The sequence below is a fragment of the Candidozyma pseudohaemuli genome, assembly GCF_003013735.1.
Source record: "Candidozyma pseudohaemuli strain B12108 chromosome Unknown scaffold00021, whole genome shotgun sequence".
Lineage (NCBI taxonomy): Eukaryota > Fungi > Ascomycota > Pichiomycetes > Serinales > Metschnikowiaceae > Candidozyma > Candidozyma pseudohaemuli.
The window spans coordinates 99,920-121,541 of record NW_020194455.1 but is presented as its reverse complement, the minus strand read 5'-3'; the positions used below and the strand labels follow the sequence as shown (position 1 = coordinate 121,541).

At 48.5% G+C, this 21,622-nt stretch overlaps 8 protein-coding genes across 8 annotated transcripts; 5 read left to right on the top strand and 3 right to left on the bottom strand.

Moving 5' to 3' along the window:
* Nucleotides 1–378: 378 nt before the first annotated feature.
* Nucleotides 379–3,219, top strand: MIS11 (trifunctional formate-tetrahydrofolate ligase/methenyltetrahydrofolate cyclohydrolase/methylenetetrahydrofolate dehydrogenase; the record flags this gene model as incomplete). Its single annotated transcript, XM_024860403.1, has 1 exon — nt 379–3,219. The coding sequence occupies one exon, from the start codon at nt 379–381 to the stop codon at nt 3,217–3,219; it is 2,841 nt and encodes a 946-aa protein (XP_024711465.1).
* A 1,495-nt stretch (nt 3,220–4,714) lies between these two features.
* C7M61_005090 (uncharacterized protein) lies at nt 4,715–6,388 on the top strand (the record flags this gene model as incomplete). Its single annotated transcript, XM_024860402.1, has 1 exon — nt 4,715–6,388. One exon carries the CDS (start codon nt 4,715–4,717, stop codon nt 6,386–6,388), a length of 1,674 nt encoding a protein of 557 aa, XP_024711464.1.
* A 1,392-nt stretch (nt 6,389–7,780) lies between these two features.
* Nucleotides 7,781–8,284, top strand: C7M61_005089 (thiosulfate sulfurtransferase; the record flags this gene model as incomplete). Its single annotated transcript, XM_024860401.1, has 1 exon — nt 7,781–8,284. The coding sequence occupies one exon, from the start codon at nt 7,781–7,783 to the stop codon at nt 8,282–8,284; it is 504 nt and encodes a 167-aa protein (XP_024711463.1).
* Nucleotides 8,285–9,111: 827 nt separating this feature from the next.
* C7M61_005088 (uncharacterized protein) lies at nt 9,112–13,362 on the bottom strand (the record flags this gene model as incomplete). Its single annotated transcript, XM_024860400.1, has 2 exons — nt 9,112–10,238; nt 12,240–13,362. 2 exons carry the CDS (start codon nt 13,360–13,362, stop codon nt 9,112–9,114), a joined length of 2,250 nt encoding a protein of 749 aa, XP_024711462.1.
* A 340-nt stretch (nt 13,363–13,702) lies between these two features.
* Nucleotides 13,703–14,500, bottom strand: C7M61_005087 (rRNA-processing protein; the record flags this gene model as incomplete). Its single annotated transcript, XM_024860399.1, has 1 exon — nt 13,703–14,500. The coding sequence occupies one exon, from the start codon at nt 14,498–14,500 to the stop codon at nt 13,703–13,705; it is 798 nt and encodes a 265-aa protein (XP_024711461.1).
* Nucleotides 14,501–15,276: 776 nt separating this feature from the next.
* On the bottom strand, nt 15,277–15,936 carry C7M61_005086 (N-acetylglucosaminyldiphosphodolichol N-acetylglucosaminyltransferase anchoring subunit; the record flags this gene model as incomplete). Its single annotated transcript, XM_024860398.1, has 1 exon — nt 15,277–15,936. The coding sequence occupies one exon, from the start codon at nt 15,934–15,936 to the stop codon at nt 15,277–15,279; it is 660 nt and encodes a 219-aa protein (XP_024711460.1).
* Nucleotides 15,937–18,282: 2,346 nt separating this feature from the next.
* LSC2 (succinate--CoA ligase (GDP-forming) subunit beta) lies at nt 18,283–19,995 on the top strand (the record flags this gene model as incomplete). Its single annotated transcript, XM_024860397.1, has 2 exons — nt 18,283–18,312; nt 18,793–19,995. The coding sequence occupies 2 exons, from the start codon at nt 18,283–18,285 to the stop codon at nt 19,993–19,995; spliced, it is 1,233 nt and encodes a 410-aa protein (XP_024711459.1).
* A 797-nt stretch (nt 19,996–20,792) lies between these two features.
* PUP2 (proteasome core particle subunit alpha 5) lies at nt 20,793–21,551 on the top strand (the record flags this gene model as incomplete). Its single annotated transcript, XM_024860396.1, has 1 exon — nt 20,793–21,551. The coding sequence occupies one exon, from the start codon at nt 20,793–20,795 to the stop codon at nt 21,549–21,551; it is 759 nt and encodes a 252-aa protein (XP_024711458.1).
* Nucleotides 21,552–21,622: the final 71 nt, after the last annotated feature.

The following is a 21,622-nucleotide window of genomic DNA, read 5'->3' as shown; positions in this document are numbered from 1 at the left end:
GACACAATGAATCCATGCTTTCAGCTCAATTGCAGTGTAGATAAACTGGGCTAGGCTTTAAATGTAGAAATAAAAAAAAGAAAAAAAGAAGAACCACAAACGACTCCCCATATTCTATACCACCGGGGGGAGTGCCGCACTGCTAATCAGCTCCAATAGACCCCCATCAAAAACCACCCCTTCCCCTCAAATCACAAAAAAAAACTATAAATACAGCAGAATCCCCCTCCCACATTCACCCAAAACCCTCCTTTCTCAAAAACCACCACGCCCGGCCCTCCCCCGCCATAACCACCGGTGGTCCGAGTCAGCGCGAAAAATAACCACTTTCTCAATCCTCCACTCCTTCGTTTCTTCTCCATACCACTTTTCTTTTCCATGCCAGCCCAGTTGATCGACGGCAAGGCCATTGCCCAGCAATTGCGGGCGCTGATCCACGAGGACATCGCTGCTTTCCAGAAAAAGCACGCTGATTTCCAGCCCTCCTTGACCATTCTCCAGGTTGGTGCCAGACCAGACTCGTCTACTTACGTGAAGATGAAGTTGAAGGCCGCCGAGGAGGCCAACATTATTTGCAACGTGGAGAACTTGCCCGAAAGCGTGACCGAGTCTGAGCTTTTGCAGAGAATCAGCGAGTTGAACGCCGACATCTCTGTGGACGGTATTTTGGTCCAGCTCCCCATTCCAGACCACTTGGACGAAACCAAGGTCACCAACGCTGTGGCCGCTTCCAAGGATGTGGATGGTTTCGGCCCCCACAACGTGGGCGAGTTGTCGAAAAAGGGCGGTTCCCCCACGTTTTTGCCTTGTACTCCCAAGGGAATCATGCAGTTGCTTGAGCAGCTGAAGGTGGACATTTCCGGCAAGAACGCCGTTGTTTTGGGCAGATCCGACATTGTGGGCCGCCCGATCGCCAACTTGTTGATCAAGGCCAACGCCAACGTGACCGTGTTGCACTCCAAGACCTCGAAAGAGCTGTTGCAGGCCCACTTGGCCCATGCCGATATCGTGGTGGTGGCCATTGGCGTGCCTGGCTTTGTCCAGGGCGACTGGCTCAAGGAGGGCTCTGTTGTGATTGACGTTGGTGCCAATTTCGTGCCTGACGAGTCCAAGAAGTCCGGTTCCAGAATGGTTGGTGATGTCGACTTTGAGTCTGCTAAGGAGAAGGCTGCTTTGCTTACGCCTGTTCCTGGCGGCGTGGGTCCCATGACCGTGGCCAACTTGTTGGACAATGTCGTGATTGCCGCCAAGGAGCACTACAGAGCCAACAACCAGACTCCTCAGTTCACTAACCCACTCAAGTTGAACTTGCAGAAGCCCGTTCCTTCCGATTTCGAGATCTCCAGAGCCCAGAAGCCCAAGAGAATCAACCAGGTGGCCGAGGAGGCCGGAATCTTGGACTCTGAGTTGGAGCCCTTTGGTTTCTACAAGGCCAAGGTCTCGTTGGACATCTTGAAGCGTTTGGAGAACAAGGTCAACGGTAAGTACGTTTTGGTGACCGGTATCACCCCTACGCCTCTTGGTGAGGGTAAATCCACCACCACCGTCGGTTTGGCCCAGGCTTTGGGTGCCCATCTCGGCAAAAACGTCTTTGCCAACGTCAGACAGCCTTCCATGGGTCCTACCTTCGGAATCAAGGGTGGTGCTGCCGGAGGCGGATACTCCCAGGTGATTCCTATGGACGAGTTCAACATGCACGTTACCGGTGATATTCACGCCATTTCCATGGCCAACAACTTGTTGGCGGCTGCCATTGACACCAGAATGTTCCACGAAAACACCCAGAAGGACGCCGCTTTGTACAGAAGATTGGTGCCTGCCAAGAAGGGCGAGAGAAAGTTCCCTGTGGGCTTTTTGGGCAGATTGAAGAAGTTGGGCATTGACAAGACCAACCCGGACGAATTGACCGAGGAGGAGGTTTCTCGTTTCGTCAGATTGGACATTGACCCCGACACCATCACCTGGAGAAGAGTGGTGGACTGCAACGACAGATTTGTCAGAGGCATCACCATCGGCGAGGCTCCTACCGAGAAGGGCATGACCAGAAAGACCGGATTTGACATTTCCGTCGCTTCCGAGTGTATGGCCATTTTGGCTCTCTCCACCTCTCTCCAGGACATGAGAGAGAGATTGGGCAAGATGGTTGTGGCTGCCTCCAAGGCCGGTGAGCCCATCACCTGTGAGGACATTGGCTGTGCCGGTGCCTTGACTGCTCTTTTGAAGGACGCCATCAAACCCAACATCATGCAGACTTTGGAAGGTACCCCTGTTTTCGTGCACGCTGGTCCTTTTGCCAACATCTCCATCGGTGCCTCTTCTGTTCTTGCCGACAAGATGGCCTTGAAATTGGCCGGTACCTCTTCCGATCTTTCTGAGGAAGAAAGAGCCGCTCAGGAAGGTTACGTTGTCACCGAGGCCGGTTTCGACTTCACCATGGGCGGAGAGAGATTCATGAACATCAAGTGCAGAGCCTCTGGTCTTGCTCCCGACGTGATTGTCATTGTGGCCACCGTCAGAGCGCTTAAGGTCCACGGAGGTGGTCCTGAGGTCAAGGCCGGTGCTCCATTGGCTGCCGAGTACACCCAGGAGAATGTTGATTTGTTGAGAGCCGGTTGCTCCAACTTGGGCAAGCACATTGAAAACGCCAGACAGTACGGTTTGCCTGTGGTGGTGGCCATCAACAAAATGTCGTCTGACTCCGACAAGGAGCACGAAGTCATTCGTGAAGAGGCCCTCAAGGCCGGCGCCGCCGATGCCATTGTCTCCAACCACTGGGAAGAAGGTGGCCAGGGTGCCGTGGACTTGGCCAGAGGTGTCATTGACGCTGCCAACTCGATCGACAAGGACTTTAAGTTTTTGTACGAGACAGAGCCCTCTGTGGCCGACAAGATCGACACCATTGCCAAAAAAATGTACGGCGCTGGCGAGGTCGAGTTCTTGCCCGAGGCCCAGAAGAAGATCGATCTTTACACCAAGCAGGGTTTCGGCAACTTGCCCATCTGTATTGCCAAAACCCAGTACTCCTTGTCGCACGACGCTGCGCTCAAGGGTGTGCCCACCGGGTTCAAGTTCCCTGTTAGAGACGTCAGAGCCTCTGTTGGAGCTGGATACTTGTATGCATTGGCTGCGGAGATCCAGACGATTCCTGGTTTGCCCACCCACTGTGGCTTCATGAACGTCGAGGTGAATGACGAGGGGGAGATTGACGGTTTGTTTTAGACGGCCACCGAGTTCAACACTAACGAGACTACGAAATAGGTTCAACACTAATGGAGTGATTACTGTAGGGAGGGGGCGATACTTTGAGTGCCCTAAGAGCGAGGGAAGCCATTGCACTGTAGACTGGGTATTCTGGGTTTGATGAGAAGCACCACTGTAAAGAGATAGATCGGTGATCCAAGAGTTGGTGAGCCATAGAAGGAGATTGGCCAAAAAGGATGAAAATCAACAGTTGAACGGTGAAACTCAGTTGAAGCTGGAAAAGTGCTTGTAAAGCTTAATTGGCGCTAGCAATGGATTCATCAGAGGCTCCATAAACTCAGCCACGAGTCTGAGAAATCCGAAATACTGACAGTCCATCAAAGTAAAGCAAGAAATGTAGAGGGGAAGTGTGACGTAAACCCACAAACCTCAAAGCTGTGACGTCTTCGGGTCTCCTCCAGCAAGTGTGGCATTTTCACTTTTGCCTTTTGACTTTGCCATTTACCGATTGGGCCGTCTCTGTCTTCTTATTAAGCAAAACCCATCGGCATGACATAATTCCGAAGACCCATCAGTAAACATTCCTTCGACAAATCCGTAAAAGCCTCGAATCGCTTCAATTGCCAGCCAACAAAAAAGCATGCAAATTCACCCTCCATCGCCTAAGCCATGTCCACCATCCACGGAATCTCTCGTATATAGATGGGGTACTTTCTGGTTGCCGTTTCTCGGATGCAATGCCGGACCCCACAGGCGTGGAAAGCAGGCTCATCTCTACGAATGGAGTAATCCACGAATAATGGAATGCACCGATTCCACGGCAAAATGATGCGGCGGTCGGTATGTTCTCATGATGTGCCGATGGGGTGACGAGATGGATTTCAAAGCAAAGCGCCCGAAACCCGTTTCTGCTGAATCGCCAAAAAAGGATCTTACCAAGATCCAATCTCGCCGTGCTTCAATAAGTCAGAAAACAATTTCTTGTGGAATCTTCGGAAGCACCTCGGAGAAATGTCCGAGAATCCGTGCTCGTGTGAAGGAATTGTTCCGACCCGCATCGAACCGACATCTCCTATTGCTTCGGGCTAGGCCCGTCAGGTGACACAATTCTGCCAAAGATAAGGCGATTTTTTGCAAAAACTCCCTGATAAGCCATTTTTCGACTAAGCCAGGTCCGCCCTAAAAAATCCAAAGCCGTGTTCCCCAGATATCTGACGTCAGAGGCCGTTTGGTCATACGGCGATTCGGCAGCACATGCAGCGCATGCAGCGCTAAACAGCGAAAAGGTCTCTTGTTCCTGCACGCAGACCCTGTCAAAACGGTGCCACTCGTCTGTGACAGAAAACGCCCTTATCTGGGATTCCCGCAAAATCGCCCCAGAAACTGCCGCTCCGCACTCCCGCTTATCTGCCTGTGTTGCGCCGCCCCCACTCCCGCAGCCGCCGATGCTTTTTTAACGCTCTTTCGCCTCGTTTTTTTTTCTTGGCCTTGAATCCGTCAGAAACCTGTCAAAATGGCTGCCAAAATCGATGAGAAAGTCGCCATTGCTGAAGAAGGCGCCGTCGGCGAGTATGTTTCCGAGCGGGACATGTCGTCTTTGGAAGGCACCGAGCCCACGGAGGACGAGATGAAGTCGCTCAGAAGGGTCGCCAGAAGAATCCCCTTGGCCTGTTGGCTTGTTGCTGTGGTGGAATTGGCAGAACGGTTTTCGTACTACGGCTTGTCGACGCCGTTCCAGAATTACATGCAATATCCCAAGCCTCGAGGCGTGTTGAACTTGAACCAGAACGGTGCCACGGCCTTGTCGTACTTCTGGCAGTTTTGGTGCTATGTCACCCCGATTTTTGGTGCCTGGGTCGCCGATACGTACTTGGGAAAGTACAACACCATCTGTATTTTCTGCGTGGTGTACATGGTTGGTATTTTGATTTTGTTCGTCACGTCGATTCCGTCCATTGCTGGTGAAAGCACCTCGCTTGGCGGTTTTGTCACTGCCGTTATCATTATCGGTCTCGGCACTGGTGGTGTGAAATCGAACGTTTCGCCCTTGATCGCCGACCAGATCCCCAAAACGAAGCCATCGGTGAAAACGTTGAAATCGGGCGAAAAGGTCATCGAGGACCCCAACCTCACCATCCAGAACGTCTTTATGTTCTTCTACCTTATGATCAATGTGGGCTCGCTTTCTGTCATTGCCACGACGGAATTGGAGAAAAACGTTGGTTTCTGGGCAGCCTACCTCTTGCCGCTTTGCTTCTTCGTCATTGCCCTTGCGGCGCTTTTCTTGGGTAAAAACGTCTACCACAAGGTGCCGGTGGGAGACAAGGTCATTGCCAGATCGTTCAAGTGTACTTTTATCGCCTTGAAAAAGTTCAACTACGACGCTGCCAGACCTTCGCTCAATCCGGAAAGAGAGTTCCCTTGGGACGACCAGTTTGTCGATGAGGTCCAGAGAGCCTTGTACGCTTGTAAGGTCTTCTGCATCTACCCGATTTACTGGTTGGTTTACGGCCAAATGACGAACAACTTCGTTTCGTCTGCCGGTCAAATGGAGCTCCACGGTCTCCCCAACGATATTCTCCAGGCCATTGACTCCATCACCATCATCATTTTCATCCCCGTGTGTGAGAGTATCGTGTATCCGTTCATCAGAAGATTCACACCCTTCAGAGCCATCACCAAGATTTTCTGGGGTTTCATGTTTGGCGCTGCTTCTATGGTTTACGCTGCCGTTTTGCAGCATTTCATCTATGCTGCTGGTCCCTGTTACGAGTTCCCCATGTCGTGTTCTCCTGAGTACGCTGACACTCCTAACAGAATCCACGTTGCGCTCCAGACCCCCGCTTATTTCTTGATTGGTATGTCTGAAATTTTGGCCTCCATTACCGGTTTGGAGTACGCTTATACTAAGGCTCCCGTGACGATGAAGTCGTTCATCATGTCGCTTTTCCTTTTGCAGAATGCCTTTGGTTCTGCTCTTGGTATCGCTCTTTCGCCTGTGTCCAAGGACCCCAAGATGGTCTGGACTTATACCGGTTTGGCCGTTTCGTGCTTTATTGCCGGCTGGGTCTTCTGGTTCCTCTTTAAGCATTACAACGACAAGGAGGACGAATGGAACGACTTGGAGTATGAGAAGGAGGGCGAGGGCTTGGAGCCTGTGGTTTCCTTGACGAAGTCTTTTAAATGAGTATAGAACACGTTAGATAATGAGCATGGGTATTGTAGGTGAGGTGGAGGAGCCACAGAGGAGGTTTTCCATAGAGGGGTTTTCATGGAGGAGGTTTTGAGGTAGTTATAAACCTCGAAGGTGATGTAGATTCCTGGCTGAAGCACCTCTTGATAGTCTCATGAACGAGTCGGTTTGAATGATTGTGGACATTGTAGTCTAGATGAGTTTTGCACCCAAATGCTCTAGATCTTTGGTGGACGTCAGTTTGCCAGTATAACTTGGCTAAGGACGTCCTCAGAATGCTGCAAGCGTTATAAGATGGGTTTAAAAATAAAACAAATAGTGGGTGTTGGTCGTTGTGAATCAGACTTGGGGTCCTGAAGACAATCCTCAAGATATTGACTGAGGGCCTTGAAGATACAGACTAATGGTCCTAAGAATATAGACCCGGGGTCCTCTGAAAAGCGGCTCCATAATCAAAATTGGCATTTACCACCGGTCCTCATAGATTTCAGCACATCCCTGGTCCAACCCAACCCTGTCCCCTACCATGCCTCACCATGAAACATTTGCACCCAATCAATTACTCGAGATCCACCTCGCCATACACCCCTAGTAATACCAATAACTCCCCTTCCATCGGCTTCCAATACCATTTTTTCTTCTTTTTCCTTCAATTCCCTCCCAATGGCTCTGTTTCATCAAACCCCCTGTAGACCTCCGCAACGCCGCAGTAACCGTTTTGCAGCCATTAAGAATCCTCCCCTTATCGGCCATCCAACCCCCGTCCGCATCGCATCAAAAAACACCATTATCTTACCATTTCGCTGCCTTTCACGATTTCCGATTTCGGCGTCTCCTCAGATCCGTTCGGCCTCGTGAGTCACAAAGCCTCGTGGTGCTTGAGCCTGCTTTTGGACCAAACCACACACCTCACAATCCGCCCAGAACCAATTCACAAACTTTTCTCAAATCTTCAAAGACGCCACCCCGAAAAACCTCCCTAACACCCCACCACTGGCTTATCTCTGTTGCTAATCTCTCCGATCATTTAGGCGCCGGCCCGGTTGCTGAACCTGCACCGTAGCGGGGGGCTAAACCGAAACCCGTACACCACGGTATCACCGGCCCCAATTCCCACAAGCTCTCCAAAGCATTTTCCAAAAATCAGTTGAATCCACCCCATTGTCTGATGCCCATGCCATGGTGGTGCTGTAACGGTGTCCTGCACACAGGCGTCTGCCTCACGACAAAGTGCGCTCTGCGTGCACTCAAAAGTCGCAGGCAAATCAAAAGCTCCAAAGTAAAAGCAGCCCTTCAAGCAACACCCTGTTTCTGCCAGACAAGCACCTGCTCTAGACACGCAAAATCGCCATGGCACACCGAATTCTCGCACGTGACGCGGCGCACATGGCCCGGAGACTTGCCGTTTCCAGAAGCATATCCGGCCTTGCCTCGGCTCCGATCAAGCCTGTTTCTGCCTCCTTCAAGGCAGCGTGGCAACCCCAGAAGATTGGGTTTTTCCAGCCCCACCGTTTCTACAGCGTTCTCTCGCTGCAGCCTGCCAAGTTGTTCAAGTACGATGACATGAAGAGAATTGTCGACGAGGCGAAGCCCGAGACCGTCATTCTCGATGTTAGAGAACCTGTTGAGTTCCAAGAAGGCCACATTCCTGGTGCCCGGAACGTCCCATTCAAGTCGTCGCCTGGCGCCTTGGACTTGTCTGAAGAAGACTTTGAGGACGCCTTTGGCTTTGAGAAGCCCTCCAAGGACCTGGAGCTTGTCTTCTACTGTTTGGGTGGCGTCAGATCCACCGCTGCCGAAGAATTGGCTCACTCCTTTGGATACAACAAGCGTGCCAACTACGTCGGCTCCTGGGAAGACTGGGTGGCCCACGAGAACCAGAGAAAGTAGTCTCCGGTGTTTGTATATACTAATTCACTAATCGATTCAGACGTTGACGAGTGGCTCTGTAGATGTGGTTTGGTTTGGAAGTTTGTGGAGTCGGTGGTAGTGGAGGAGGATGTAACAATGGTCTGTTGCAGCCTCACATGGACCCTTGCGCTTAAGGAGCATAACTTACTTGATGTGGATGGTGTTCCTCCTCCTGGCACGTTGTCAAAGTAGAGTGTAAGATTTTCTTTTGGCTTGCAAGGAAAAGACACTAGCCTGTGCTGAAATAGAGTAGATGAATTTCAGGAGTTCACCAACATCCAATGATGGCAGAATGGAATCGAATTCTCTTCCATTTTCAAGCATCTCTAACATTGATGCTGAGCCACGGATAAAAATTTCAACATGGGATCCCAATAATGTAAAAATCATGAAGTGCTTAGTAGAATCGTACTGATAGGAGTTTGCTTGGTCCATTATGCGAGTATACTAATGCGTTTCTCGGGTACTCAGTTGGGTACTTGATTAGGCCACTCACCAATAGAAAGCAGCTCTTCCTGAGGACCCGTTCTATCTTTGATTTCCTTTCTTTTCGAGATGTTATATGACAATGAGGTATATTGAGTTGTATACTTTTAAACCACCCGATGAACTACGTTTGGCAATGCAGACCACACATTGATCAAACGCGCACTTGTATCCGGGAAGAGCTCCAACCCTACTTCCTTATTGCATTTGATTGTAAGACCGGCTCTTCAGCTATAAGTATCAAGTCTGTAACTCAAAACTGCGGAATTGATCCATCATTCTTTGGATGTCGGTGCTTGACGGAATTCTATCAAAAGCTTTCAAATCTCGTAGTCGCTGACATAAAGATTGAGTGCATGCCCAATTAAGGAAATGGCCAAGATATGAGTAGCTGCTGCGGCAACCGCTATGGACTTTGGATATTGCGTTTCGAGGGGTAGAAGGTATACGATGAAGGACAAGCAGAGACATATCAAATTACCAACGGCTAAGGTCCATGCATCGAAAAACATCGGCAAATTCAAGCAAAGTTCAAGGGCAAAAGCAGTTGCTATGATTGTGAGAAACTTTTGAGTTATCGCCCATTTCTCCTGCAAACTTTCTTCGCGGCCTAGTTGGTAATTGAACCGCTGAATTGTGTAGCACGTCTGGTGTACTCTAGCCGGCCAATCTGCAATTTGAAGCTCATCCCATAGCTCTTGCAATGTATCAGGCCATTCTTGAGGCGCAATCCACATTGTGGTGGAAGGCTCGTATCTTTTCCAGATCATACGCATATGCAACTTCTTGAGATTTTCATCACGATTGCCCCATACGGCGTGTTCGTACCTTTTCCACATCTCTTCTACCTCTTCACCACAGAAGTCTTGTTCATTAGCTGGCGAACAAATTTCCTTCTCGAACGTGTGCCAGATGCTTTGTGCTGGTCCTTTACAGGCTTCGGGCTGCTTGTAACACACAAGTTCGAAGTCGCCTTTAAAAGGAGCAATGGTCTCATTGAAATAGCATCCGAGACATGCACCCAAAATAACAAAGAACAAAAGGAGTTGGGTGTAAGTTCTGAGCATGATCCACCTGTTCCTGAACTTTTGATAGGCGTCATTGTCAGAAGTATTCCTCAAGCTGTAATTTGCAAGCTCCCTCTTGTCAGTCTGAGCACCGGAGTCATTGCCGGAACTTTCCAAATCTGTAACTCTTGGAACAGGCTCAGAGTAGGGATTTTCGGCGTCAGAAGGGTGAGGCTGCTCAGGGGTTTGAGGACCAGAGGAATCGGACACCTCAACACTCTTCTCTTCCGAAGGGCCAGTGCGCTGGAGGGATTTCCATGGAGCGTCATCTAAGGGTGAATTCTCAGATGCCAGTTCAGAACTGGCTTGAGACCTGGTTGACTCCTTTCCCAGTGGTTCGGTTGGTTCCCTGTCTTTCATTTCCAAAAGGTAAGGGTGATCTGCTGCTGATATTGTGTTGATAAGATTTGCTGCCAACTACTTGAAGGTAGAAACCAGCTGAGAGGTTGAGGGTTACGTTACTCACTAGAGAAGAAAAAGTGGTATGTGGCAAAAACAAAAAGTGGGCGCTTCTTGCAGCTTTTATAGTCGCGACCACTCCGTCTATAGCCGAATACTCCGGAATCACCAGCATACTAGGGGTGTCAATCTATGCATTCAATGGTTCTAGACCCACGCTAGCGGATCGGAACGTGCCTCTTATGTATAGCTATCTGTGAACTCGCGTGCGGCTGACGTTCTAATTGTCATGCATGTCTGACGCGAGATCTCCTTCAGTGGGGCGCTTCATTTGCCTATTCATCAATTGAATGGGTTTAGTGACTTAATCATCAATATCTGGTTCATCATTGTAGGTATTTAAAGCACTATAAGGTTAAGAAAGCTCCATAGTTGAAAATAGCCTTATTCGCCATTATGTATGTTCTTAAAAGCTGCGAGTCCCTTGCATAAAAAATATTTGACTACTAAGAATTATGTGAGCCCTGTACGGACTCATAACCCAGGTACGAATAGCGGCCAAGTACTTTGCATTGTTGCCTTGGATTAAAATGATTCTTTTCTCTTTTTGTCGCCATCACCTGTCATTTTTGGTAGCGGATGCTTTCTCTTCATGCAAGTTTCTGTAAGCGAAACCCTACTTCAGTTTATATGCCGTACATCCTCAGTGGACATCCCAGTCAAACCTAACCAGGTTGCAAGCTTATCGAATCCTAAGAGAAAAGTGCAAACTAGATTAATTTTTGAACGGCGCATTGAATTACGGTTTATATGTATTGTTGAAAAGCTGCAGGGCTAAAATAATGTGATAGTGTGAACCGCAAATACCTCAATGTTAGATCATGGCCCCTGGTTTGAGCCATTACATACTCTGAAACAAGTATCTTTCATCAACAACCTGAAACGCCTGGGAGGTTTCAATCCAACATAGGTATGCCACCTGAAATGAGACCTTATCCCATGGGCTATAAAAGGACCAAGCCTTGCCATAAGTTGAGCCTCTTTAGGGAAGTATACACAAACAAGCTTATAACCTAACACTCAAGGACATATTATGCACTTCAAAAGTTGTGTGTTTGCCAGGGCAACAACCTATGGTCACAGACTTCCAAGCATATAGACGCTGGTTTCCCACTTGTAACTATGCAACGAACCATAGATGGAAAAGTGCAATTCACCCTTTAGATAGCAAAATCTCACATAGTAGGGGTCTACTTTATAGCGCTTTACGCCATGTGGAATCTTGACACCGATAATATCTCCGGGTAAAGTGGCGGCACAAGCACTCAGACTGCCGGGAACACTTTCCTTAAACTCACTCCAACATAGAGAAGCCAGTAGGTCTTCATCAAGCAAAACTGTCTCTGTCCGGTCGGCACACTCCAGCCACTGCACAAAAGTTAAATTGATATGCTTTAATTTGATTTCAATGTCACGGTCCACGCGAGCCTCATCGAACCTTTTTGCAAAAGTAAATGTTAACTTTATCAACTCTGAAACTCTCATCCCACCAGCTCCAATGACACCTCCAGTCCCCCATTTGGGCTGCCAGAAACTGTCATTGTCGGCTGATATGGCTTGAACATGGAGTAGATTACTGGGCCTCCTTAGAATGACGCAATACCCAACTCTTGCTCTGGGCTGATGAAGATTCCAAGCGATTGAAAGAACCCCAACAATACGATCGCCCAATACAAGGCATTTCGCAACATGAGGTTTGTTTGAGTTAGACCCTTGAATTTTTTTCAACAAAACCACAGGCTTTTCGGGCTCTTTTCTTTGCCATGGAAAGCGGAGCGGAAAAGGCTTATATGGAAAGAAGTCATCAACGTATAAGTTTGCTATGTATCCGGCAATGGCATAGTGTATGCAACCAAGTGAGCCGTTTCTTAGACACTGAAGCAGGTCATTGACGAAACTATATCTGCAATCGTGCATCATACGCTGGCAGTGGATCAAAAAGGGCATCAAACCTCGGGTATCCTCCAAATTCATAGCTTTAGTTTTGCAACCACGACCACGGAACGCATCAAAATATTTGACCGTGGATGAATCCACTCGCTCCAGCTGTTCTTGTGCAACATTGAGCTCAATGAATACAGACACGTTGAAATTCGGGATACTCTTGTGTGAGATTCTGACAGATACGTTCAAGCCATAGCTTCTCGTTAAGTCTTTGGTGAAAAACGTCGGGCCAATGTTTGGCAACTCGCAGGAGAACCAATCGGGCGATAACGAAAAAGAATCTCTCGAAAGCGGCAAAAATTCAAAGAGCAGTGTTCTTAGTAAATCCAGTCTGCGCACTTCTCGATAAATACGGCCTTCCTTGCGTACAGCTAGAAACTCTTGTAGTTCGAGACAGATTTCCGAAACGAAAAAGGGCTCGATCAACCTGTCATCCTTCTCGCTTTCACCGGATGCTTCAAGGTATAGTGATAAGAAATCTGAAACTGGCATACCAGGAAGCACGACACGGTGAAACGCATCTTGGTAAAACCAGGATGCTTCCTTGAACTCAACTTTGAGTTTGATAGAAGCTTCATTGGTTATCTCGTGCACAGAAGTCAAGTCCCTTTCGGAACCCACCCCGTTGAGCAGATGAGACATTGGGAATTTCGGACCAGGAAACAATCTCAACTCATCTCCATCCACGTAAAAGCACGACCCCATTGTTGGAATAGGCATCTCATGCCCTTCACGGATGTACTTTGTGTAACGAACTAAAAAAACAACCATTCTGTCGTCAAAATGAGGGCCCGCTCCGAAAGAAGTAACGCCTCTCCTTAACAACACATCATCCATTATGGACTTCAGCTCGGGGTCATGAGCCTCGTCGCTTCTCAACAATTGAAGCTCGAAAACCCGGTGAAACTTTTCCCCAATATTGTTGCCAGTTACCCGAAATGAAACGGCATTCTCCTCCATTACCTTGGTCAAATCCGCCACGAATTGGTTGAAGTCTCTCTTGTACCTGTAAAACTTGAAGACGGTATCTAGTTTCTTCGGAGGCTCTACTTCTTTGTCGGTATCACCTCGTCCGGTGAATGCTTGTAGGAGCCCCATCATTGCCCTTTGTGAAAAAGCAGCTCAACGAGCCCTGTTCGGGATCAGAGACCTTTTTATAGCTTTGGAAACGATCGGCAAATAATCTCGTGAAAAAGAAAAAAACCAGCCCTGTGACTTGGTATCGCAGACTTACCTAGCAGTCCCGAAAGCACCAGGAGTATGTTATAAACCACAGTCTAGCTTTCTTCGGCTCTAATTCAAACACGTTTGAAGTTTCCATCCTGAAACATGGCGCCGTATTCGCTGGTTATCCCCAAAGACTGCAGTAGCATGCAAAGCCATGCAACAAAAGATTTGCTTCAAATGACCAAAACCGCATCTCCCAAAAGCAACTTGCCCATCAACGGAACTCCATGGCCTTGAACTCCTTTCCCAACCGTCTCTTTCTCTTTCTCTCCATGACCTTCTCCCGCTGCGACGCCTTCAAGTTGTCAAACTTGGCCTTCTGGAGCATCTTACGCTGCTCGGATTTCTTCAAAAAATAGGGGTTCACCTGCTCGCCCTTGCGCATCTTGGCCATCTGGTCCTTCTTGTGGTCCTTGATGATCTTGTTGCCGAGGTCTCTGTTCTTCAACGTATCTAGCCTGGACTGGAGCGACTGGATCTTGAACTTGAGGTCCTCCACCTCACGCTGGGAAAGCTTTGAGCGTTCTTTCTTGTCGTTGAGAATACTCTGCATCTGCTTGATCTCGTTCTTTCTATAATCGTCCAAAAAGGCATAGTCGTTTCTGACCCTGTCCCAGTTAGCCTTGCCGTAGGCAGCATCAAAACGAACGTCCGTGTACAATGTGGTATCTTTTTTCAGCTTGAGTCCAGGGATCTCTCTGATTCTGCTTACTGGCTTTTTGGAGGAGCTTTCTGAAGGAGCATGCTTGTTTTTCTTCTTGTGCTGGTGCTTCTTCTTTCCTTTTTGGGATGTTTCTTCTTCGCTGTCAGAGTCACTCGACAGGTCCTCGCTGTCATCATCCTCCTCTTCCTCTTGTTGCTGCTGCCTTAGCTTTTTTTGAGCTGAACTGAGGGCTCCAAAGGAAAGTGATGAAAAGTCGTCGTCGCTTTCCTCGTTTCTTCTGTTTTGAATAACATCGCCAATCTCGTCTTCCGACTCGGAATCGTACTGTGGTTTGAATCTCTTGACCATGTTTTCTGGGGTGTACTTAGAAGATGGAGTAGTTGATCTCGATGCTCATCTCGCCTAGTGTGTAGGACCATGTCGATAAGAGAAAGATTGAAGTAAATCTACGGGGGATCTATTTGGTGATGAATAAAAATTGTATTGTTGGTTGATTGTTATCTGATTAGTTATTATGTGGTTTGGCTCAGGGCCTTAAGCCTTGGGTTGGTGTCAGATTGTTGAGGGTGCCAATTAGGCTGATACGACGGGACCTCGAACGTACAGTCTGTGCAGAGCAGTCCTATGACAATAAGATCGAGGAAATTTGGCTTGAAGCCTAATCGGTCGTTTTTTGGCCCTTGCGGGTGTCTGTCTTGCCACCAAGCGATTGACATGAAGGCGGATACCAGTCAGCACTTGGGGCCATCATTCTAGCGCAATCAGTGTATTCTACCAATACCAAAGTCCTCTGGCATAGGATGGAAGTGCAATTGGTTGGCCTTGTTTCGCTGTCTCAGTTCCAGAAGAGAAGTCTGCCATAGGTCCAACAACCTTCAAGCCACTGTCCAGCGGATGAAGCATTGAAGGACTTGATTGGCAGTCCACGCCATCAGCTTCAAAGGCCCCATTATGAGCATATTTTCACGGCCTAGATGCCGCTGCCTCGCTCTTCCTGGACCTTCAATACTGTGAGGCCTCCATCCAATACGGTAAATCCTTCATCCAATACGGAGAGTCCGTTCAAGCCAAAACGTCAATTGAAGCACGCCTTGGCGAAATTCAATCACTCCCCCCTTGCGCCATCAAACTAAAATCCCATGGAACTCGGCCCGCTTGTACTGGCTCGCTAGTGACTCCCATTGCACCAAGAAACGGTCACTCACGGGCAAAACCAACCGCCCCGACAAGCTCAAGCCACTCACACGAGCCAACGACTCCACGTAAACAATCCTCGTGCGGCAGAGCCCGACGAACTTCAACAAAAAGAGCACATACGCCACAGGCACACATGTTCCAGGACCGTTGATAAGCAAAACGTCAGGATACGACTCGTGGCGTAGAAGAGCACCAAAAGTCGATGCAATTGAAAACAACGTCGTCACAACCGACAGCAGCCACAGCTGGCCCACCTTACGGGCTCTTTTCAAGGTGATGTAGCTGGACTGGCTGTTCACAGAAGTCTCGAGTTTTCTAGCCTTTTCCAACGAAGTCGAGTCGCCCGACGACACAAGCCACGTTTTCTTCACCTTCTCCAACCGCAACGGCTGTAGAAGCCGTATCATCTCGCCAGTGTGGCCACCAGACCCTAGAAGGATCATAACGTGGCCTTCCAAAGGAGCCTTCTTCGACGGGTTGGAAGGATGCTGGAGAGCGGGAAGCACGTAGAGAAGACGTACTAATACAGCAAACACCGGGAGTAGCACTGCCACGGTTGCCGCCACCGCACCCAGATTCTCCAACATGGTAGTAGTAGTTGTTGAAGATGAGATGATGCGCATTAAGCGAGGCTATTTTAGGCAGCCAAGAAGAACCCGATTGTTTGACGGCGAAGAATGGAGGGGTGGAAGAATGGCGACAGAGGGGGTGATTATTGTTTGGAAGGAGAGGACGGGTTTGGGGTTTGTTTCATGGCTCTGTGGCTGAGCGCCTGCTGAGACAGGGTGAAACAGGGCCCAGCAGGCGTGAAACAGCGTGAAACACGGCGTGGAGATGGGGGAGGTGTTCACAGCGTTTTGACAACGTTGTCAAAAGGCAACGTGTTCATTGAATAAACAGTCATCTGGAGGAGTAATGGAGGAAGAGAGAAAAGCAGCACCAAGGGCGCTACCAGTAGCACAGCAGAATCAAAAGTATCAAAAGCACAAAAGAAGAATGGAGAGAAATCGATTCGTTATGGCGGACCCAGATTAGGCACGTTCAGTCGGCAAAGTCTCCCATGCTGTTATGTTAGTAACAATCCAATAGTGTGAAAGGTGTATGAATCAGGGTTAAAAAGCTCTGTAGTTGTTATTCCACATGGTGTTTCAGCTGAAGAAATTCGTTGAAAGGTCTCATCATCATACTGTTTGTGTAAACATACTTGTAGGTGTAGTTGGTGAAAAAAAATCCCATCGCTGCGCTTATTATGTGTGAGGGCAGGGTTACCCGGAACAGCCATCTCCAGGGCCGTCAGACAGAATACATATTTTGGATCGAATATACAATTTGCTTTTCTTTTTCTTTTGAATTAAAAGAGCAATTAGGTTGGATTTTGTGAGGTTGACGGTGGATCATTGTGAAGATGGTCAAGAATTCGTTCTCCTGGTAGTGTGAAGTCGTCGATTCTGCAAAAGAATGGATTCGGGTGAATACCTTGTGTTGCAGTGTTTTCCTGGAATTTGGTCATTCGAAACTTAAGTGATTTGAAGTCTCCTTTGGCGTCTTCTAGGGGCTTCAATTCAGGAATCAATGCCTCGTAGTTGGATGTACCAATTGACTACCTGAGACATCGAAAACCATAAATAATGCCTTTGAAAAGTTATTCGCTTTGTTCCTTTGTTTTTTTTTTATTTGTTTTCGGGCGATACTCCTGAGGTCTTGTTTTGGGATAATGGTGAACTTGTGGGACTTCTTGAGTGGAGTGGTTCGTAATCGAACGGGAGTATCACAGTGGTGAAGTATAAATCTTCTTATCAGCGGACTGCTTTTAAATTTGTCTAACAGACAGCTTTCTTATTAAGTGTAGACTGCAAAGTTGGTCTTACATTCTCTTGTCTCTCAATTGTATTCTGTTGAAGTGCTCAGCTTCAACTGTGGAAAGGCTGCTATATTGTGGTACAAATGTCTCCTTTAGTAGAAATAGCTATATCCACAAACTTCAAGAAAATGGAATCACTCAATTGACCTTAAATGGACGATCTCTTGGTCCTCTTCGATGCACCTCCCAAGTGTGGATCACAATCCACCAAGATCCTCTAACCACTTTCAAACAAAATAGCCCTCTAAGAACGTCATCACCCGTAAAATCCTCACACATACTCCTACAATCCCCCAAAATGACCCCCAAAATAACATTATCTCCCTGGACCACCGATGTCTCACACTAAACTCCCTCACCGACCCACGTTTCCCACAGTCAACTTTTCTGACTTCTCCCGTTTCCACCCCGTCGGAGTCAGAACATCCTACACCAACAACACCCCGTCCAAACTCTGTTTGCCCAACTTGCCCGTACTGACTTCTGGGTTGACTGCTTCGGACTCTGTAACGGTTTCGCAGCCAAACTCCACAGTAGCTCTGCAATCTTCAGACATCCACGAGGAAGTCGACAATTCCGGTGAATTTAAACTTTTACTAAATCATCAAAAGACACAGATTGACATATTTCCAGAAAAAAATAACTAGCCCACCCATTTAGCCTCACTTTGTTCAACAAGTCTTGACCTCGGCCCGGGGTATGGAGCCATGGGTTTTTCCGCGAACTCCAGGCCGGTGCGTGGGCTCCGAGTTGGGCCGGGGATCCCCACTCCAAAACCCCGCAAATGGACCCCTTTGAGCCAGGAAAAACACGAACTTGTAGCCTGAAGCTTGAGGTCTCTGAATATCAAATTAGATTTTTGCTACGACGTCTGGATGTCCAGATAATTGGGGGTTTCTCTCTGCAGGATTACGTAAGCAAGGACGATACGTGTCCGAGGGCAGTAGCGAGTTCGCGGAGCACTACTATAGGAGAAAAAAACCACCGAAAAAACAATCAGCACTTCACCAAAGCTTGCAGTCTTCTTTCCCGAAGTTCTATTCCAAGTTTGATTCCACCGAAAATTTCCACAATGTTGTCCAGAGTTTTCCGTGCTTCGAAAGTATGTATTGATTTTTGAGGAAATTGAGCGAAACGGGCCTCCTGGCTCTCCTTTACAATGATTGGTGGTTGACAAGATTGACCATGTTTTTGAACGATTGACCTAGCGGCACCGCCGGTTGTTGGTTTTTCGGTTCTGCTGGTGAAAGAGAAGCTAAAGAGAAGCAAATCCGGAGATTTTAGACTGAATTGCCGTGGTTCAGTTGATACTGATTGAGGTACCACAACGGCTTTCGGGCAATTCAGGAGTTTCAACTATGATTTGACGCTTTAAGCGCCACGGTGTCAAAGAGAAACGCTCTATCGGCTGCCTCTATCCAATTGAAAGCAATATGGAGATTTCCGTTGATTTGACCGTTGACTTCCTGGCAATCTCCGACCACCATCACAGCTCCTCCATTCAAAGGAGACTTCAAAGGAGACTTCTTTAGGAATGACTCCTGCCTCACGCTACATCCGCCCCCACACATACTAACGCCAGATCCAAAAGAGATTCCTCTCTCTTCACGAGTTCCGCTCCGCTGCCATCTTGGAGTCCTCCGGTGTTGGTGTGCCAAAGGGTTACGCCGCCACCACCCCACAGGGTGCCTTCGACGCCGCCCAGAAGTTGGGCACCAACGAGTTGGTGATCAAGGCCCAGGCTTTGACCGGTGGTAGAGGTAAGGGTCACTTTGACAACGGCTTCCAGGGCGGTGTCAAGTTGATCTCTTCTCCAGAGGAGGCCAAGGACTTGGCCGAGAAGATGTTGAACCACAAGTTGATCACCAAGCAGACCGGTGAGGCCGGTAAGGAGGTTACTGCTGTCTACATTGTCGAGAGAAGAGACGCCAAGACCGAGGCCTACTTGGCCATCTTGTTGGACAGAGCTACCCAATTGCCCATGATTGTGGCCTCCTCCCAGGGTGGTATGGACATTGAGGGTGTTGCTGCCAAGGACCCAGATGCCATCAAGACCTTCCACGTTGACTTGAACAAGGGTGTCACCGACGAGTTGGCCAAGGACGTTGCCTCTCAGTTGGGCTACTCTCAGGAGGCTATCCCAGAGGCCGCTGAGACCGTCAAGAACTTGTACAAGGTCTTCACCGAGAAGGACTGTACCCAGGTTGAGATCAACCCATTGTCCGAGACCCCAGACCACAAGGTTTTGGCCATGGACGCCAAGTTGGGCTTTGACGACAACGCTGAGTTCAGACAGAAGGAAGTTTTCTCCTGGAGAGACCCTACCCAGGAGGACGCCCAGGAGAGAGAGGCTTCCCAGTACGGCTTGAACTTCATCAAGTTGGACGGTAACATTGCCAACATTGTCAACGGTGCCGGTTTGGCCATGGCCACCATGGACATCATCAAGTTGTACGGTGGTGAGCCAGCCAACTTCTTGGACTGTGGTGGTACTGCTACTCCTCAGACCATTGAGAAGGCTTTCGAGTTGATCTTGTCTGACAAGAAGGTGAACGGTATTTTCGTGAACATCTTTGGTGGTATCGTGAGATGTGACTACGTTGCCGAGGGTTTGATTGCCGCTACCAAGAACTTCCAGTTGGACATCCCAGTTGTCGTCAGATTGCAGGGTACCAACATGCAGAAGGCTAAGGAGTTGATCAACAACTCTGGTCTCAAGTTGTACCCATTCGAGGACTTGGACCCAGCCGCCGAGAAGATTGTCTCTTTGGCCCCAAAGGCTTAAGCTAGACTTCATTAGCTACAAATACACATTAGAAGAGAGTGGGTAGGTGTAGAGCGACTGTAAGCCTCTTTTGGAGTTTATCGCCAATTGACTCAATTGATTTTATTGATTAAAACTTCCAGATCACCAAAACTCAATTGATTGAATCCAATGCTAGTAATCACGGCTCGTTCATTAAATGAGCTTCACTTAGAGGTAGAATGAGTGAGTAGTAAATGGCTTCTCAGATATACAGACAACCCGAATTTCGACGAAACCTGTCTAATGCTAACAGTTGTAATGGACTCTCTCCTTTTCACGGTCAATCAGCTCAATTGGCTCAATTGTCGTTCAAGAAACATTCAGAACATTCTTCTGATACTTTGTCGATAACTACGAGCACATATTGAATCTTCGGGTAATCCATTTTTTACTAGCTGCCAATTAATTCCACTCTATATTTCTTTCATCCAATTCCTTGCATTCCCCATAATACAATTTCTCTCCAACTCCAAAACCCAAAAACAGCATCAACCAACCTTCATCAACCTCCACTGCCATTCTCCCTCTCATAGTATACCTCACCTCAGGCTTAACCACCAAACATGTCCACCAATTTCCACACAAACACCCCAAATCACCAAAATAACCAAAAATGCCAAATCCCACCACCAAAGCAAAACAAACCCCACCTCCAAAAAAACCAAATAACCCACCAACCCCAGATCTCCCACCCCTCCACATCCCTCCATCCTGTGTCGTTTCGCAACCTGAATGTCGCGGTACGTTGCCACTATCAAAACTACATCTACAACGCCATGTTCCTCACCAGATCCGAATACGACAGAGGCGTGTCGACTTTTTCGCCGGAAGGCCGCCTTTTCCAGGTGGAGTATTCGCTTGAAGCCATCAAACTAGGGTCCACGGCGATTGGCGTGCTGACTTCGGAGGGTGTTATTTTGGGGGTGGAAAAGAGAGTCACTTCGCCGCTTTTGGAGAGCTCTTCCATCGAGAAAATCGTCGAAATCGACGCCCACATCGGCTGTGCCATGTCGGGTTTGACTGCCGACGCCAGGCTGATGATTGACCATGCTAGAGTGGCGTCCTTGAGCCATAACTTGTACTACGACGAGGACATGCAAGTGGAGAGCTTGACGCAGTCAGTTTGCGACTTGGCGTTGCGTTTTGGCGAAGGTGCTTCGGGTGAAAAGCGTTTGATGTCGAGACCGTTCGGCGTGGCGCTTTTGATCGCTGGAATTGACGAAAACGGGCCTCAGTTATACCACGCAGAACCCTCTGGTACTTTCTACCGCTACGACGCCAAGGCCATTGGCTCGGGCTCGGAGGGCGCTCAGACGGAGTTGCAGAACGAGTACCACAAGTCGTTGACGCTCAAGGAGGCCGAGCTCTTGACGCTCAAGATCTTGAAACAGGTGATGGAGGAGAAGTTGGACTGCAAGAACGCTCAATTGGCGTCTGTGACGAAGGAGGGCGGCTTCAAGGTCTACGACGACGCCAAGACCGACGAGCTCATCAAGGAGTTGAACGAGACCGTCACCGACGACACCCAGATCTAATCTAATGAGCACGATACATCAATATACATACGAAGTAGGTCGAGTGTAGGCTGGATCTAGGTGAGTGCAGT